The sequence below is a fragment of the Coenobita brevimanus genome, chromosome 26, assembly GCF_032717465.1.
Source record: "Coenobita brevimanus isolate Jiangsu-jjx chromosome 26, ASM3271746v2, whole genome shotgun sequence".
Taxonomy (NCBI): domain Eukaryota; kingdom Metazoa; phylum Arthropoda; class Malacostraca; order Decapoda; family Coenobitidae; genus Coenobita; species Coenobita brevimanus.
In genome coordinates, this window is record NC_136979.1 from 44,277,047 (window position 1) to 44,296,486 (window position 19,440).

General features: G+C 42.8%; 1 protein-coding gene across 1 annotated transcript in view; it reads left to right on the forward strand.

Moving 5' to 3' along the window:
• Nucleotides 1–19,440, forward strand: part of LOC145394206 (transcription factor E2F3-like) — a 114,457-nt gene that overhangs the window by 43,860 nt on the left and 51,157 nt on the right. The window contains exon 6 of the mRNA XM_080268195.1: nt 12,171–12,325. Coding sequence (XP_080124321.1) covers nt 12,171–12,325 — 155 coding nt within the window. The remainder of the gene's footprint in view (nt 1–12,170; nt 12,326–19,440) is intronic.

A 19,440-nucleotide genomic window follows, 5' to 3' on the forward strand; every position in this document is an offset into this window, starting at 1 on the left:
ATTCTTAGATCTTTAGTGGAAAAGTTTCTAGAGAAGGGAAAGAAGTTGTAAGCGGCTTTCATGGATTTGAAGAAAGCATATGACAGGGTGGATAGACAAGGATTGTGGAAAGTATTAAGAATACATGGAGTAGATGGGAAGTTGTTGAATGCTGTGAAGAGTATGTATGATGGTGCTAAGGCTGCAGTGCGTGTGGATGGTGAACTAAGTGGATTTCTCTCTTTGAAGGTTGGGTTGAAACAGGGATGGATCATGTCTCTATGGTTGTTCAATCTGTACATGGATGGGGTAATAAAAGAGGTACACGGTAGGGTAGTGGATGTTGGAGTGGCCCTGGTGAGAGAGGATAGTGTTTGGAAACTCCCTGTACTGTTGTTTGCAGATGATACTGTGTTGTTGAGTGAAGACGAAGGGGAGCTGCTAGGCTTGGTGGATGAGTTTGGGAGTGTGTGTAAGAAACGGAATCTAAAGGTGAACGTAAGGAAGAGTAAAGTGATGGTCTTTGAGAGAGGTGAAGTCTGTGAATGTACAGCGAGGTTGGGTGGTGAGGAATTAGAAAATGTGAGTACGTTTAAGTACTTGGGTAGTGTGATGGGTAAGGATGGAGGTTTGGAGGGTGAAGTGCTTGAAAGGGTACAGCAAGGAAGAAAGGTTGCTGGTTCCTTGAAAGCAGCGATGAGAAACAGGGAAGTGAGCATGGAAGTGAAAAAGTTACTACATGACAGTATTGTGATACCAACCCTAACGTATGGAAGTGAAGCTTGGACGTTGTTGGAAGAACACAAGTCAAGAGTGAGAGCAGTGGAAATGAGTTATTTAAGAGGAGCCTGTGGAGTCACATGGAGAGACAGGCTGACGAATGAGGATATAAAGGAGTGTTGTGGTGTGGATGTGGATGTGATAGGAAGCGTTATGAGGAACACACTGAGGTGGTTTGGCCATGTGGAGAGGATTGAGGGTGAAAGACTGACGAAGAGAGTGTATGTGAGTGAGGTGGAGGGGGGAAGAGGGAGGGGGAGGCCGAGGATGAGATGGAGGAATGGGGTGGAGAGGTATATGAGAGAGGGGGGTGTGAGTTGGGAGCAGGGCAGTGAAATGGCGGGGACAGGGCGACGTGGAGGCATTTTGTTTGTGGCCACCCCAAACGGGATTGAGGTGTCTGGCAATAGATAGGTAGAAGAACTCGGCATGTTTGTTTTCAGCCATGGTGAAGCATAAAAAAAGCAGGCAAACACAAAAAGGCAGGGATAGAACTTGCAGGTAAGTGTTTATGTGTAGACTATAAATCGCGTTTGGTGGGCCTAGTTGCAGTTTTGACCACTAGGTGTAGGTGGCGTGGGTGGAGAAAGCATTGTTTTGATTGGCTGCATAATCACAAGGACTGTGATTAAATATGATTGGCTTCCACTTGTGAGTTGTGGCTACAATACAGTTAGTTAAACATCTCCGAAATAAGCCATTTTCTAGTGGGAAAAAACGCGAGTTAAAGCATTTTCTGTGAGTTTGTTGATAATGTTGACTTACATAAGGACACCGTGAGTTAGATAATTTGCAAGTTAGTAGTCCGTGAGTTATGCGAGTGCACTGTACAGTATACATATATATATATATATATATATATATATATATATATATATATATATATATATATATATACACACAGTAATCACTCTAATATCCGGACGCCCAATAACCGAACATCCCCACTACCCGGACATAATCGTCCTAAGATTAAAAAAAAAAAATAATAAATCCCATCCGTAATTTGAACTTACCGCGCGCGCCGCAGGAGAGCATTGTTTTGGCGCGTCATTCCTCTGACGTCTGATAGAGCGCCCCTGCATCCTCCCCACTTTCCACCTGTCTCTCGCCGCGAGTGCACGCTCGTCATAATGGCTGCCCACGTGATCGCTTTTGTGGTGGTGCCCTACCTGCTGCTCTCGGGCCTCCTCTTAGTGTGTGTGATGATGGCCCCGCCACCTGAGAAAAGGAAGAGAGTGGTGTTGAATCTGGAGAAGAAGAGGGAGATATTGGAGAAAGTAGATGCGGGGTGGTCTTCTTCCCGCATTCTCTGCGAGTTTAACCTGGCCCGGTCTACTTTGTTCGATATCAAGAGGTCCCGAGACAAACTCATGCAGTACACGGCTGACTTCTCGTCGAGAAGCAAACGCAGCGTGGAAAGGAAGGCTATGTTTACCCCCAAGTTTGCAGAAATCGACCGATCCACGTTGATTTGGTATCGACAACAACGTGCTGCTGGTGTGATGGTACGTGGAACGGAGCTGAAGGCTGCTGCTGAGAAGTTCGCCAGGCTTCACGACGCCCTAGACTTCAAGGCATCTGAGGGTTGGCTTTTCACGTTCAGGTTGCGGCATGGCCTTACCAACTGTAAAGCACATGGCGAAGCATTGGACGCTAACGAGGATGGTGTTGACGAGTTTCGGCACAAGGTGAAGGGCTTCATCGACAGGGAGGGCCTAACTCTCGGTCAAGTCTACAACGCTGATGAAACTGGCCTATTTTATCGCTCACTGCCAACAAACACTCTAGCCTAGGAGACGGAGTTGCGTGTACCTGGCCGCAAGCTTTCCAAGGAACGGATATCTGCTTTGTGTTGTGCCAGTGCTAACGGCATGCACCGGCTTAAGCCTGTTGTTGTTGGCCGCGCAAAGCAGCCTCAGTGCCTTCGTGGGGTGATGGATGTCCTTCCTGTCGTCTGGTACCATTCTTTGAAGGCATGGTTCACAGCTGTGATCTTCAAAGACTGCTTTCACCGTCACTTCGTCAAGGAGGCCATCCATTACCAGACGAAGACACTGGGAATCCCGCGCGACCAGGTAAAGGCTCTCCTTCTCCTCGACAATGCACCTGCCCACCTGTGCGACAAGGACTTGGTTGCTGAAATTGGCCGTATTAGGTGCTTGTTTCTGCCACCTAATACGACTGCTCTCATCCAACCAATGGACCAAGGAGTGATCGTGGCAACAAAGCGCCTATACCGTCAGAAGTTCCTGGACGAGGTGATGGTTGTTCTCGAGGATGAGGACGAGCGCAGGGAGGGACGGGACACACGATGCAAGCGGACTTTGGAAAACCTTCGCCGCTACAACATCAAGTCTGCGCTGTACAACTGGGCTAGTGCATGGAAGGAAGTCCCTGTGAAGACTCTGGAAAATGGTTGGTCTCGTCTGCTTCTCGGAATGGATGTGGAGTACGATTTTCTAGGGTTTGACGTGGATGACTTCCATGCACGGCTACGTACGCACGGCGACGATGTAGATGTGGACGATGTTTGTGAGTGGTTGGATGACGACGAGGGCGATCCTGGGTATCAGACATTGTCTGATATAGAGATCGCGTCTTCGGTTGCAGGTGTCAGTACCGAACTTGAAGATTCCAACGCTGAAGGCGACGATGATGCGGACTCCTCTCAGCAGGACACTACTTCAGCCATCCCCAAGCTGAGCGCATGCCAGGAACATCTAGAGTTCGTCCTAGACTACCTGGAACACTCGGACTGCGACAGGGAGATGGGGCCTTTGGGACTCGTGGAGGAAGTGCGTGCTTTCAGGCAGCGCATCATCAGTCGTCAGAATCGTTGGTCATTGCGTCAATCAACCATTGACAGTGTTTTCAGGCCCGTGACCCCCGCTGTGCCCAGCCCTGGCTCCACTCCGTTGCCTCCCCAAGACAGGCCCTCATGCTCCGAGCCACAGCCCAGCACATCAGCCACGGTGGAGTCACCGCTCGACATGAGTTTGCTGCTGTCTTTAGAGTCGTCTGCAGTGGGTACGCCATCACCATGACCCAGCGATGCACCCCTAGGTCACCTGCCAGTGATACTCTCGGACTCTGACAGTGAATAAACAGCAAGAACTTCTCCACTAGACCACACGGGAATTTTGAGTGTTGTGCAGTGAAAAAAACAGTGTGTTGTGTTGAGGATTTAAAGTTGTGAGAGAAAAGACTCTATAGGAACAAAATTTAATGTAAATAGACTTGTTTGTTTTGGCTTTGGAAAATTATAAGAATGGGAAAAGTTAAAGTGCAACACTTATTAAGTTACAGTGGAGCATTATTTAGACAAAAGTGCACACTGTGAAGAGAACGGACTTCTGTGTGTTATTGACTAAGTTCAGTGCAAGACTTCAGGAACAGTGTACTGGAAGTGCTTCAGGAAATCGTTCTTACTGTCAGAGTCCGAGAGGAGACGGTTATTCATCAAGGTGGCCAGGGACTTGCTGTAAGTAGCCAGAATGTTTCATACTGTACTTTTTTCCATACTATACTTACCTCATTTCACTCTTTAATGTCCTTTATTGGTGTGAATAGGGTGTTATAGTCTCACCAATCTAAAACCAAGGTTTGGGTGGGGTCTGGCGCTGGGTGCAGCCATGCCATACTTCCTAAACGAGCGATGAGTAGATTCTGTTATATATGTAATAGGCATCACAGATAGGTACACACATACTAGTATAATATAAACGTAAGTATTCTAGCATATCAAAGGAAGGTAAACTAGTAATGTACATGGCTTTTGTACATCAATAAAGAAACGTGGCATACATATTTTACAGTGGTGCTGAAAAAATGTAGTTACTTTTACCGACTTCATGGTAGTTCTAAGTTGGGTAAGTAATGTAACAATTATGTTTATGATATAATTTGAAGGAATCAGTAGAACTTACGCTATTTTCTTAATAGAAATAAATAAGTTACAACACTCACGAGCGGCAACATCCAGGCCCATACTAAGAATCATAAATTATATGAGTGAGAGAGTGCGATTTTTAAATTCATTATTTTGGTTATATTTATAACTTAAATTAGTTTGTCTTTACACACACACACACACACACACACACACACACACACACACACACACACACAGAAGTGGGTGAAGTCATGTCAGGCCAGGTGGGGAGATGTGAGCGGCGAGCTCTAACGGTGTCAGGTCAGCCACTAGCTAATCAGAGTATAGGAAACAAAGCAACCCTGTACGCCGGGAAATCCCCGGCTGGACTCCACCCAAACCTTGGTTTTAGATTGGTGAGACTATAGTAGCTATGCATGTGCAGTAGGATTGTGTTTTTCTGAGTTAGGCTAGGTTAGGGTCCATAAGTACCAGAATGTTTATTAATGTGTGAACATACTTCTTAACCCTCATTTTATGTTTCTTTTGCATTTATTTCAGTCATTTATGTGCCTTATTGGTGTGATTTGGGTCTTAAATAGGTGCTATGCATGTCCAGAGGGAGTTGTATAGGTGTTTCTCTGAGTTAGGGTCCATAAGTACAAGTCCATAAGCTGGGGCCCAATATCCGGACAAGACCAATAACCGGACCTACCTATGGCTCTATTACGTCGGATATTGGAGTGATTACTGTATATCATTTCGTTTCATTTTCGTTTTTAAAGGCTCCAACATGCTTGCATATGTCAGCCTTGGTCACCTAATGGCGGCTCTCCACGCTACACGATCCATTGCAGCCTCCCTGTTCAGTCCCTTAACCCTGAGGCCACACTTAATGACCTCGTCCCATGTCTTTCTTGGTCTACCCCTCATAACCCCACCCCCAATATTAACACTTCTCACCTTCCTCACCCAATTATCATCCCCAATCCTCTCCACATGTCCAAACCATCTCAATCTACCCCTCCTCATCACAACACCAATACACTCTAGTCCCATCCTACCTCTCAACTCTTCCATCGTCATGCAGGGACACACTGCACATCCACCTAATCATTGTCATTCCTGTACATCTGAGCCGGTGAATATCTTCCTCCTTCACTGCCCAGGTCTCACTATCATACAGCATTACACTCCTAACACATGCTGCATACAAAGACCCCTTAGCACGTAAGGAGAGTCCTCTCAATGTCAGGAGAGGCAAGAGCTCCCTGAACTTCTTCCAACCACTTCTCACCCTAGCAACAGAGCTAGCTCCAGCCCCACCTCCAGCACACAACATGTCTCCCAAATAACAAAACTCTTCCACACACTCAAGAGATTCACCAGCAAGTTCAATCCTTTCACGTCTGACAATCTCCACCTGCTCACCCCGACAAGCCGTACACATAAAATCAGCATTATCTTGCAGTCTACCTCTGATACCACTGCATCTCTTATGCACCCATTTATCACACCTACCGCACAGGATGGAATTACTTCCCACGCCCTTGTGGCAAACTGCACATGGCCACTCTCCCTCGTCTTTGACAGTACGGCCACCAACCCTATATATCATCACTTTTGTTTTATCTGCATTTACCCTTAAACCCTTGTGACCCATACCATCTCTCCACTTCCTAAACCTTTCCTCCACCTCCCTTTCGTTCTCTGCAATCAACACCAAATCATCAGCATACAACAACTCCCTCCCTTTCGTTCTCTGCAATCAACACCAAATCATTAGCATACAACAACTTCCACGGGAGTCCGTTTCTAAAATGACGTGATAGGGCTTCAAGTACCATGATAAACAACGTGGGGGTTAAAACTGACCCCTGATGCACACCAACATTCACGGAAAACTCATCACTCAAATCTCCATTCACTCTTACCTGGGTGTGAGCACCCACATATATAGCCATAACCACCCTAACCAGCCACTCCTCCAAGCCAAGCTTTCTCATTGTCCAATTCACCACCTCTCTAGAGACTCTGTCAAAGGCCTTTTCCAAATCAACAAAAACAAAATAAAAATCCCTTCTCCTACCAATATATTTTTCCTGAATCTGTCGAACAATGAATATAGCATCAGTGGTCCCCTTACCTGGCATAAACCCAAACTGCATCTCATCAATATTCACTCTTTCTCTAATCATACCTTCTAAAACTTTGTCCATTACCTTCATTATCTGATCTAAAAGCTTTATACCTCTATAATATCCTCTTTCCAGGGCATCACCGTTCCCTTTACACACATTTACAATTACACTCTTCAGCCAATCACCTGGGACAACACACTCATAAATAATCCTATTTATCAGGTCAGTGACTAAACTCACCCCTATATCGCCTGAGGCCTTCAACATTTCGGCAGTCAACCCAGACACACCTGCTTCCTTCCCCACCCTCATCCTGCCTATTGCCTCACTCACAGTAGCATTATCAATCAAAGGCCAAGGGCCAGACACTGGATCTGCTGGCTCCAAACCTTCCCTGTCCCAGTCAAACTCCTCTTTCAACAACCGGTTATACGAAGGGTGATCAGAAAGTAATGACAGTTTGTGCTATAACATGAAAACCTTGAATGATAGGAGGTAGGGGAGCAAGGAGAGTGCAGAGTTGCCTGTCCTTACGAGTTTGAACTTGTCGCCGTATGCCTGACTTTTCTTGTTTTATTGTTGTGAGTGAATGCTTCACTCTTGTTTTTGCTCTCTGGCCAGAAACATGGATTACTCGAAAGAAGGCTGCAGGTTCTACATTTTTACGAGGTGGAAACTGGGAAAGAGAGCAACAGAGATTCGAGGGGAATTATTACAAGTTTATCCAGACACTACTCCTTCCCTGGAAACTGTTTCCCACTGGATTCGTGCTTTCACAGCAGGAAAAACTGAATTGAAAGATGAACAACGCTCTGGACGCCCCCGGACATCCGTGACCGAAGCAACAACTGTCCGTGCACGGTCCATCATTGACAAGGATCCAACTGTAACTCTTAGGTTCTTAGCCTTGGAGCTTGATATCAGTTATGGGAGTGCATATGACATCGTGCATGAACAATTACACCTGAGGAAGAAGTGTTGTCGATGGATACCCCATTTGTTGACTGATGAGCAAAAGGCTGAACGGGTGAGGATTTGTCGTGTCTGGCTTGCTGAATTTGAACCAAATGGTCCAAAACGGTTCTCAGATGTTGCTACTGGAGATGAGTGTTGGATTTCATTCTTCACAACCCGTGACAAGCAGTCAAACATGGTGTGGTTGGGCGATGAAGACCCTCGACCTCAGATTTTGAAGGAAGGATTTCGCAGCCGGAAGCGCCTTTTCACCATCTTTTTCAATTCTCAAGGACCAATATGCGCGGATGTGATGCCTGAAAAGTCCACTATCACAGCCCAATACTACACAGACCAGGTCCTTCCACAAGTCTTGGAACACAAGGCCAACACCGCACCAACCCGCCGTCGGTCTCGCCTTTTGCTGCACCACGACAATGCTGCACCCCACAAAGCTCGCCTCACTATGCAGTACCTGGAACAACAAGGTATAACTCTGCTCCCCCACCCACCCTACTACCCTGACCTGGCTCCCTGTGACTTTTGATTGTTTCCAAAAATTAAATCTGCCATCGCTGGGAAGCAATTTCATCGCATCCAAGACTTGGCACGGACCGTCAATTCAGAACTCCGAAGTATACCGTCTTCAGAGTACCACGCTTGCTTCATGAAGTGGAGAAAGAGAATGGAACGCTGCATAGAGGTTGGAGGCGAGTACTTTGAAGGAATGTGAGTCATAGTTTGATAGTTCTTCATCCTAATAAAAGTTTATGGACTCACTGTCATTTCTTTCTAATCACCCCTCTCTCCATGCATCTTTAATATCCTCATTGTTCACCACTACCCTTCCTTCATCATTCTTCACACACTGCTCACCTATAATATCCTGATTATCCCTCTTCACTTGACCTGCCATCCTAAATATCATATTTTTCCTTTCCCCATGATTTAGGTTATCAAGTAATAGTCTCTGTGACTCAGACTTTGCCCTGTATACCTCTCCTGTAGCCCTACGCTTGGCAGCCAAATATTCCTCTTTGCTACCACCCTTCTTCCATTCCCAGAAAAACCTTCTTTTCTCCTTAACTGCAGCTTCTACACCCTCATCCCACCACCAAGTTACTTTATGTCTTGGTGGTCCTCTTGTCCAACCACATGTTACATCAGTAACTCTCAAGAAATTGTTCTTGAGGGCACTGTACTGTCCATTAACGCCTCTGTCTACAGCTCCCTGTTCAGCCACCACTCTCCTCAACTTGCTATAGAAGGCATCCCTTACTACTTGGTTTTTCAGCTACCATATTTTCCTTGTAGGTACATAAGTCCTCTTTTTCATCACTCGTTCTTTAAGCACCATATCACAAATCAATAGTTTGTGCTGCTGCACACACTCCTCACTTCCTATAACTTTAACATCCCTCACTAACCTCCTATCGGCCCTCCTAACCAGAAAATAAACTATCTGACTACTATTTCCCCCAGACTCATACGTAATTATCCTACTGTCTCTTTTCCTAAAATATGTGTTGCACAGAATCATGTCCATTGCCTCCCCAAACTCGAGTATCCTTTCCCCTTCTGCATTCCTTGGACCATACGCACATCCCCTATGCACTCCTTCATAACCTTGTGCTGCTTCACCTACATGACCATTTAAGTCCCCTCCCAAAATCACTATCTCATCATCCCGCGTACCACCCACTACATGTATTAAATCATCCCAAAATCTATCTTTCTCTGCTTCATCCAATCATGCCTGAGGAGCATATGCCCATATAATCGCAGCTATCTTTCTGCCCAACAGAATTTTCACTACCAATATCCTATCACTTACTCTCAAAACATTCATAACATATTCCACCCATTTCTCCGCAACCATCACACCAACACCTCCATAGCCGTCTGTCCCCCCTTGCCAAAACAACTTATAGCAACAGTCCTTCCCAACAGTCCTTCTGGCTGATCCACCCCTGTACCGGACTTCCTGCAAATATGCCACATCCACCCACCTCCTACTGAATGCCTCAATGACTTCCCCGCTCTTCGCCTCAAACTTCCCACATTCCATGAACCCACCCTCATCCCCATGGGTGATTTACTGTCCTCAGGCTTGCTTTGAAACTTATTTTGTTTCGTCATCTTGAGTATTAATAAATTAATAATATATATATATATATATATATATATATATATATATACTGTATATATATATATATATATATATATATATATATATACTGTATATATATATATATATATATATATATATATATATATATATACTGTATATATATATATATATATATATATATATATATATATATATATATATATATATATACTGTATATATATATATATATATAGTCTCTATATATATATATATATATATATATATATATATACACACACACACACACAGTCCTCGTAAATCACGGCAAATTGAGTCTGGACCACTGCCGCGATTTACAAATTCCGTGGCTTATAAATAATACCTCATGTGGAAAATTAATTTTGGTCTGGACTTTGGCCAACCACCCCGCACAGCACCCTACCTACACCTATCTGGGCACCATCATATACAAACATACAAATTTAGGAAGATTCATTGCATGTATTTAATAGAAATAAGCAATGTTAAGGGATCTCACCTTAATCCTATGACGATATTGCTTAAGTGAATGGAGCGAGGTGGTGTAGGGAAGAATTTAGAACCTCTCAGCATGAGGTAAGGGTGCTCCCTTCTCAACACGACAAATGAGCTCCAAACGTTGACTGTACGACAACAGCGGCTGCTTCTTGATGCCATACTGCTTAGAGCACTTCATTGGGGTTTCAGGAGGGGCCATGGAAGGTAGGAGGCCAGGGGAGGGAGAGGTTCACAAAGAGAGGCAGGTAGCTCTTGTACTCCATGGCGATGGTCTGTAGTGTGTGGACCGGCGGGAAGAACAACAACAATGTGGCGGCTTTAGTATGCACACTTGCCACCAGGGACGGGTGGTGATTGGTTGTTGGGTCGTGATTTTCAAATTGAATGCCGCGGTTTACGATTTTCCCCGGAAAAGGCCCACTTCGGTGCCTAGGTCAGCGATTTTCGTGACTTAACAGGGCTTTAAGGGTGCCGGCAATCTGACTGCCACTTAGCCGTGATTTATAAACACGCGATTTACGAGGATTGAGTGTATATACTGTATATATATTTTTTATTTTTCTACTGGGGAAGATCCTGTATGAGTAGAGGTATAGACTCATATTAACGATTGAGCTGTATAAGAATGATTCAGGATTGTGTGCTTCAAAGTAGTGCACCACAATGGAAAGTTTTTATGTAAACTTAAGTTTCTTCATTGTACACTAACCCACTGCTTACCAGCAGTGAATGTGAGAATGGTGCTAACAAAGCAGTAGCCTCTTTAGTAACTGTAAGAGCGATGGGGATGGGAGAATGGGGATACAGCACATATGTTTTGACCTGACAGACATCCCTAACTCTCACTCCTATACTTTGGCTCATTTGAAGGCCAGGTGTCACCAGAGTAGAGAATCAATACAGATTGGAGGATCAGTTTGATCATAAACTAAGGAGAGTCATTCCTACCCCATTATTAAGGAATAAGGATTATTGACTTTCAAGTGACCACAGCCTACTATTTTAGTTATGGGAGAGGTTTAGTAATTTCAGGTTAAAAGCATTGGGAGCCATTATCTCCCCAGACCACTCTCCCTCTTAATCCCACCCCTCTCACACGTGGTTACTAGCTTGGTGATTGTCTGGCTACTGCTTTGCCAGCATTTCCACATATAGTGGTTTGAACTGGTGGGTGAGTATATATATCAGGACTTAACTCAAGATTGTATATACTGTACTGTATTAAATTCCTTTTAACAATGCTTTAAGTGTAAATATCACAAATTAGATTTTCTTGTTCCATGTCTTCCACCTTTCTTATTGTTCTTCTTGCAGCCCACTGTTTCACATCCCTTACACAGGGTAGGTACTCCACTACATTTCCTTCCTTGTATACTCAGCTCTTTACAAACTTCAGTCACATGTTAAATTCCTTTATTCATGTTTAGCTCATTTCTACTACACTAGGTGGTCACATAATGTTCTTCAGGCAGTTAGTGGGGTAGACAGTGCAGATGGTCATACCAAACTCTGGTACTTGGCTAACTCTGGCTTATCTCATTAGCTTAAGATTGAACAATACAGTTGGTGATTAAAGAAATGGTAAAAAATTCTTTTCAACTGGATAGGGCCAATAAGGGATGGTTGGGCTTTATTGCCATATAACACCACTAGGTTGGTTGCCCACGCCTTGCATGTCGGGACTGGGTAGCCTCTCCCTGGGCTTTTACACTCCAGTTGGAGCAAAAAAGCACTGGATAATAAATATTCACATGTGCATGTTGCATGGACTGATTTGCATTATGACTTTCTCAGAGAGAGATCTTCGACAGTTGAGTCAAGATAAAACGCTGGCCTATATCACATACCAAGACCTTCACACCATCCAGGATTACAAAGATAAGACCGTATTTGCTATTAAGGCTCCACCGGGGACGCAGCTACAAGTCCCTCAGGAGTTAAAAAGAGAGGTAGGGCTTTGTGTGTCTCATTTCATTTGGTATGTTGTTGGTTGCTCTCATGTTTTCAAGCCTATATGTAGATGGGGAAATATGTAACGGAGGAGGAATGTGCCATACCAGCACAAGATCAGCTAAGGTTGAATGCACTATCATTTGCCAGCTGTTTGACACCCGCCACAAAATGCCTAGGAAACTTCTTTTAATTCCTTGAATCCAGTTTATAATTGCAGCTGCTAAACGATTATACAATAATCTTGATTATCTGTTGTCGTAGTGTATGATGCTGTTTGCTCGGCTCTATTAAAACAACATCTTGCAAAATTAAGCAACATCTGGCTCAGAAATGGGAAGCAATTGGCAGTACTATGCACTTTCTGGTGGTGAGGTGTATCAGCCAGGTCAGACATAAGATCCAGTCAGCACACAGGAAGCCCCTGCAACCTGCCAGGCCTATTATCACTCGTTAATTCTCTCCTGTGGGTGCCATACAGTGAGGACGTATCTGTGCACTCTGCTTTTGTGACCCATGCAATGGCTAACCTCAAATGTTGTGACTTAGTCTGTGGCCTCCTTTGCCTTGCTGGATGCCGTAGTGCGGTGACTAACCTTGTGGCCCATCAGTTCTACTTGCCCTAGTGCTCTGACTACTGTATAGTGAGGATGTATCTGCCCTCCATTGATGCCAACCAGGGCAGGAAATGTATTGCCTGGCAAGCCAGATAGTGCGGGGCAAGTGAATTTTAAAGTCCATGTGCCCTGTGCTTGACGGACAAGTAGATACATTGCTATACATGAAACTTCAGTCAAGAATACTGCTTATAATTACAGATGACCTTCAATTCTATGGACTCTGAATCAACAGGTTTTGGAAGAAATGGACAATATCTGCTGGCAGAGAATCGCTCTGGACACCAGTCACTTGTCCGTTATTTGAAAGTTTCCCGGTAGGCTGGTAGGTGGCAGTGCGAGAGATTAGATGTTTCCCGCCTAGAAACTCCCACCAAGCCAGCGGGTTGGTACAAAAATAAATGATACTATAGTTGAACATAAAAAATTACTGTAACAAAGTACTGTACTGTACTGTACTGTGCAATACACCATGAAGCAAGTCGTAATATAATGGTCCATACAAAATGGGTATTGTAAGGTATTCTAGTCTGCGATAGCATCGTGGACCTTATCTTCGATACCATTGTATTTCTTTTGTTATTTTTCGAGTTTTAGGCTATTTTTCCCCTTCATTTTCAAGCAACGGACACTCGTCCCCCCCATTAGTCCGTTGAATCGAGGGTCGACTGTAGTTATATATCCTGCTCCTCAGCTGTTATGGAATATTGATAACTTATGCCACCATCTTGAAGCGAAAAATTGGTTCTGAGATCAGTAATGAGAGCCCTAATGGCTCTCATTATTAATTACTCTGCAACCATTACTCATTTTGAAGACATGCTGCTTCCTCGAACGGAAATGATACTAACAAAATGAGGGGCCTGCTGAGTAAGTTACTCACCAAAGGTTGTTTTATTCCCGAACTTTATGATGGACGTCACCAGCATAATTACCCATCTCAGTGAAGCTTTCCAGGATTATGATTTCATGGTCATTAATGTTGTCCCACAACTAGAGTTTGTACTAATACTGACGATGAAGTACTGGCTTGGTGTCAAAGTATCCTCCCTAACTCGTGAAAAGGAGTTCAGAAGAGTAACTCTTATTGATAATACTAACCACAACTGGATAATCTTCATCTAGATCAGCTGAACTGTTGGATAGTGAGCAGAGACTTGCATTTCAGGGCCCTTCAACAGCCATCACTGTGTGACTTCACAGTGTTCAGTTATGCACTTGCCATACAACTGCAGAGAGTTGGCCAGCTACAGGATGGACTCCATTCAACATCTGGTTACACACTTTTCTTCACTAATGACAGAAGTTGAGGTGGATGCTGCACAAAGGGAGTGGATGCCCTTCAAGTTTCATGTGGAAAACATGAGAATATCTCCACCAAAGGATGTGTTCAGAGATTAGTTGCTACTCCCTGCACATGACCTGCAAAACATCCTTTGCTAGAGATGATGATTATGATCTCTATGAGCATACCCATTGTGGAGCGAGGGTTCAGTAACATGAATGTTGTGAAGGATACTACTCGTAATTCATTGCATAATGACACCTTGAATTACTTAATTGAAGTCAAAGTTAATGACCCAAGCCTGCTGAAATTTCAGCCAGAAAGGGCAGTACTCCAGTGGCAAGACAAGGGGACAAAACAGGCATCACATAGATGGACATAGGTGCACAGCGCATAAGTGATGAAATGAAGTTGAGAACTAGAGTAAAAGTGGAATGTGGACTGAAAAATGTTGATAGCTTAGTGATTGGGTCTAGTGTATATCAGTACTCTAATTTTCTGTCAGGTAATGATTACTATTTCTTACCATAAAAAAATTGTGAATTTGCATAAAGTATCCATGAAGTTTCACTGTTTCATACCATCCTTTACACTTTGTTGAAAAAGTATCAGGATTTGCATAATGTAAACCAGAAAACCTCCTTTGATCTAAGAACAAAATGTTATAACTTGTTTTGAACCATATTGCAAAATTGGATTTAATTGCACTACCTAAGTCTCTACTACAGAACAGTTAATAAAAAACTACAGTGCTACAGAAACCATTACTATACAGTAAAGAACGTCAAAATTGGTACATTTTCAAAGAAAACACCAGGGAAAATAATGCTAATGTTGGGCACATCAGTTTCAGAAATCACTAGCGTGGGACACATAAATTCGAAGCAAAATCTTCCCACCCTGATGACAGCACTATATGTATTGTATCAGTACTGTATTGTATTTTATGCTTGATTATAATGTTTTACTCGTGGGTAATACTGTTGGAAAATTTTTAGGACAGAGGGTCGAGATGTTTAGCTTAAGGTAGTGACACATTATCTGGCTTGATACTGAATGGATAGCCGACTGGGAGTACCTACGCAGTATTTGGTATGGAGGTTGGCTAAATTGGAGTCATCACGAATTCTAGTTCATGGCCTAGCCTGCCAGGTGTCCATAATGTAGCTTCCGGCCAGAAAATTGAAATTGTGGACAACTCGAAATATCCATAAGTACGTATATATTTCTGATGAATGTATATATCTCATTTATTTTCTGTATAGTTTCCTGTACACCAGGAAACCATTTACTATGCTGGGTGGTAACCATATAACCAAATTCTGGTGCCTGGTGGTTAAGTGGGTAATTATTGTGCTCTAGTCGGATTGAGCCGGTGAAGGTTTATATCCAAGGGGTGGTTGGGGTTTATTGTTCACGTAATGCCACTCTGGGATGAGTGAGGCTGGTCACTCTCATCTTAAATGGTAGGACCAACTGCCTAGCCCCAGGCTCCTATGCTCCTCATGAGGGAACATAGGATTGGATGATGGATGGATGGATAATATGTAATTATGTGCAGTATTGTACAATAATTGCAAGTGATTCTTTGTCCTTGTGTTCGTTCGTCTTGGGATATATTCAGTACATACAGTAAGACCTCACTATAACGGACTAATTGGGGCCCAAACCATTCCGAAAAACACGAAATTCCGATTAAAGCGACATCTGGACTTCCCCCTGCTAACCTAGACTTTTTTGATATATTAGACATTAGTCTGGATTGCATGAATGGTTATTAAACTGTTTTGACTACCATCGTGGTACTCTACTGTGTTATAACTTCACTACATTAATCAGATGGCATAATATATATATATAATAATACAGTACTGTGCACTGATAAACATGTATTTTATTTACCTAACTGTGGTGAACATAGCTAAAGTGGTCAGGCTGTCCAGACTGCTTCTGGCTTATTGGACTTATTCCGATATATAGGAATTTAGTCTGGTAGCTCCTTGAGTCCGATAAAAGTGAATTCCGGTCTGTTGAAGTCTGTTATATTGTTTTACTGTACTTCACTCATTTTTCTTTAAATCCAGCAGCAGCATTCAGTGAATTCGTCCAAGTATTTCATTGCAGTATGTTCCATTACATGGCAGTCATCTCCTGATCTTAGTAACACAGTATGTAGCACAGGCAGGTCCCAATCTTACGAGGTAATTTGGAGCAAGGATTTTGCTCGTTAGCCGAATTCTTGTTAAACGAAGTGAAGAACTTATCGGAAAAATAGGGTTTGGGAGCAAGGGCTCCGAATAACCTCCCCCCAAACCACCAAAACTGACATGTTGATCTTTTTGAGCTGGAATAACGGGTTAATACAAGAGGGTAATACAGTAATCCCGCATATTTCGCAGTAGTTGCGTTCTTGTAATCCCCGCGAAAAGTCAATTTCGCGAATACTCTATTAACAATTGAATCTTGCACTTGTGTCCACCATGCTGCCCATCACACAATCCATATCCATACTGATGCGAGACAATTCGCCGTCAGACAATTCCCCGTCAAAACATGGACGATTCCCCTTCAGAACAATTCGCACCCTGGACGATTCCCCGCCATTCTATAAATATACTAATCGATACTTTTATAAATATACTTATTATTAATTAATCAGTACTTTAATAACTATATTTCAGGGGGATCCAGCAAAGTCTATGTTCAGTAGCGTAGGTTCTGGATATTATTTATTAGTTGCACCTTTAGTCAATAATTAACTTGTTTCTTCCTCGATGTAGTCACCTTTGAATTATATTCTAGCGTCACCCATAGCTATCTTCATTAATGAAGGCGAATTGTCTTGTGTTTGTTGTGACTGCGAATTGTCCCGAAACCTCCATACTCATCCCGAAATACCTTCTTACAAGATTGAAAGCACATACTCCATTATGAAGGAAAAACGTAAACACCGTACTGTAATACACAATTATCTACACATTTATTCACAAAACAGTACAAAATAAAAAGATACATTAACTGGTGATAGCAAACACTCGCATGGTCGTTTCTTAGCTTGTCCAGTAACAATTTTCTCTGCTAAGGTCATAACTTTTCTTGATCGTTTTGTCACTTTGGAGTTCTTACTAATTGTATTATTAGTCTTTGGTGAGGCTGGCTTACGTCCTGGGGCCATGTGGAAAGCTAGTGGGAGGCAAGAGGCTCATATCATAGTTCTGTTACAAGCACACCAGACACGTAAGGCAGTCAGGCGTGGACTGAGGAATACGGAGCAGAGAGCAGTGTTGCCATATCCAAACAACGAAATTATGCTAGGGCAATGAAAAAATTATGCTAGATTGAGCAAATTTGTTCCAAGTAAAAAATGAATTATGCTAACTTGAAGCTAAATGATAAAATTCTATACATATTCGTGCTACATATTAATTATGTATTGTTTACTATGAAAATATTAAAATGAACCTACATACAGTAAGAGGATAAATATCGGTTTTCTGCCCATACTGCTTTTTTCCACGAAACACGTTTTTCTGATGGATTTTGATGTCATTCATTCGATTTTGAGCATCATTTCCGTCGGAAATAACCAGATTTTTTTATGACCCCCCCCCCCATCCCCCTGCAATAATGGGGGATCTTTGGGGAATCGGGGGTTAAAGGGAGGGGGGGGAAACAGAAAATGGTCATTTCCGACTGAAATGAAGCTGAAAATCGAATGAATCATACCAAAATCCATTGGAAAAACCTAGGTTTCGTGGGTAAAATACAAAGCTCAAACTTATCCTAACCAAACCGAACTTAACCTAATCTAATCCAACCTAACCTAACCTAATCCAACCCAACCTAGCCCAGACTGAAAGTAACCAACTATTCAAACATCTTCTTACCTTATTCGTCTCTCTCTCTCTCTCTCTGATTTGTAGCTTTTATAAAATTATTCCAAAAATATTCCATTCCATTCTAAATTATGCTAGAATGATGCTAAAACTTCTAATATGCTAAAAAATATTCCAGACTCGAAAATTTGATCAAAATTATGCTAAAAGAATAAAATTATGCTAGATATGGTAACACTGGCAGAGGGGCCGCGGGAAAGGGACAGAGGGTGGCGTGAGTTTACCGTGCTACAATTGAAAGCTGCAGGAATTTCAAATTTTTTGTTTTCTGTATATTCAAGGATATTTTAGTTGAACTTATTAATGCTAAGAAAATCCGCAAGAGGGCAAAACCGTAGACAAAAAATCCGCAAAAAAGGCGGGATTACTGTACACCTGAATTTTAAAAACAGCATTAATACTGTATAAGCAAAATAGCATAAATTATAGATAAAATAGGGATGGGTGAACAACTAGCCAAGTAACTTCCACTGACCACCAACACCTGTGTCAGAAAATTTTAAGCAGGAATAAAGGGTTAATGCGCATGAAAACCCCCCCCCCCCCCCCCCCCCCAATCGTATCCATTCTTGTAAGTTGGGATTTTTGGGAATTTTACCTGCTCGTTATACAGGCGGTGGTGCAAATGTCAAGACCTCGTATTAGCGAATTCTCGTTATGCGATTGCATATTATCTGGGACTTGCCTGTATCTTGCACATATACCGAAATATGTTTCCCGGCTTGAACAGTAACTAAGCCAGCCCAGCTGACCGACCCCGCGGGTGTTGTCTGCACGGAGCAACATGCTGGAAGTTAACATTCCGCTCAGTGTGCATGCGCTGATTGCCCTCTTAGCTGCTATACTGAAAGTATCTGCATGTTATCTTGTGCCATTTATCGACAACATTTTATGAAATACATGTGTCAGGAAGATGGTTGGATGTCTTACTGACCTATAGGTAATTATGGGTCGATATATAGATAAATATATATATGTATGTTACAGGCAGATCATGAAATCAGTCATTTCATGAATTAAGGTTAGTTTAGTTTATTTAGGTTAGGGTGATCTAAGATAAGGTTAGTGTAGGTTTGGTTTGGTTAGGTTAATATAAGCTAAAGAAAAGGGACTGGTAACTTCCGGCACAAATCACTTCGTGCATACGACACCGGCAGTGTGATTCACCCATGCAGCATGGAGCCAAATTTGTTTGAAAATTGGACTGTTGCACAGCTTAAACAATACCTAGTAAAGTAGTTGCTGCCTCTTCCATTGAGAGTTTCAAGCATAGGCTAGATAAGCATATGACAAATAAGGGGTGGATATAGAATAAA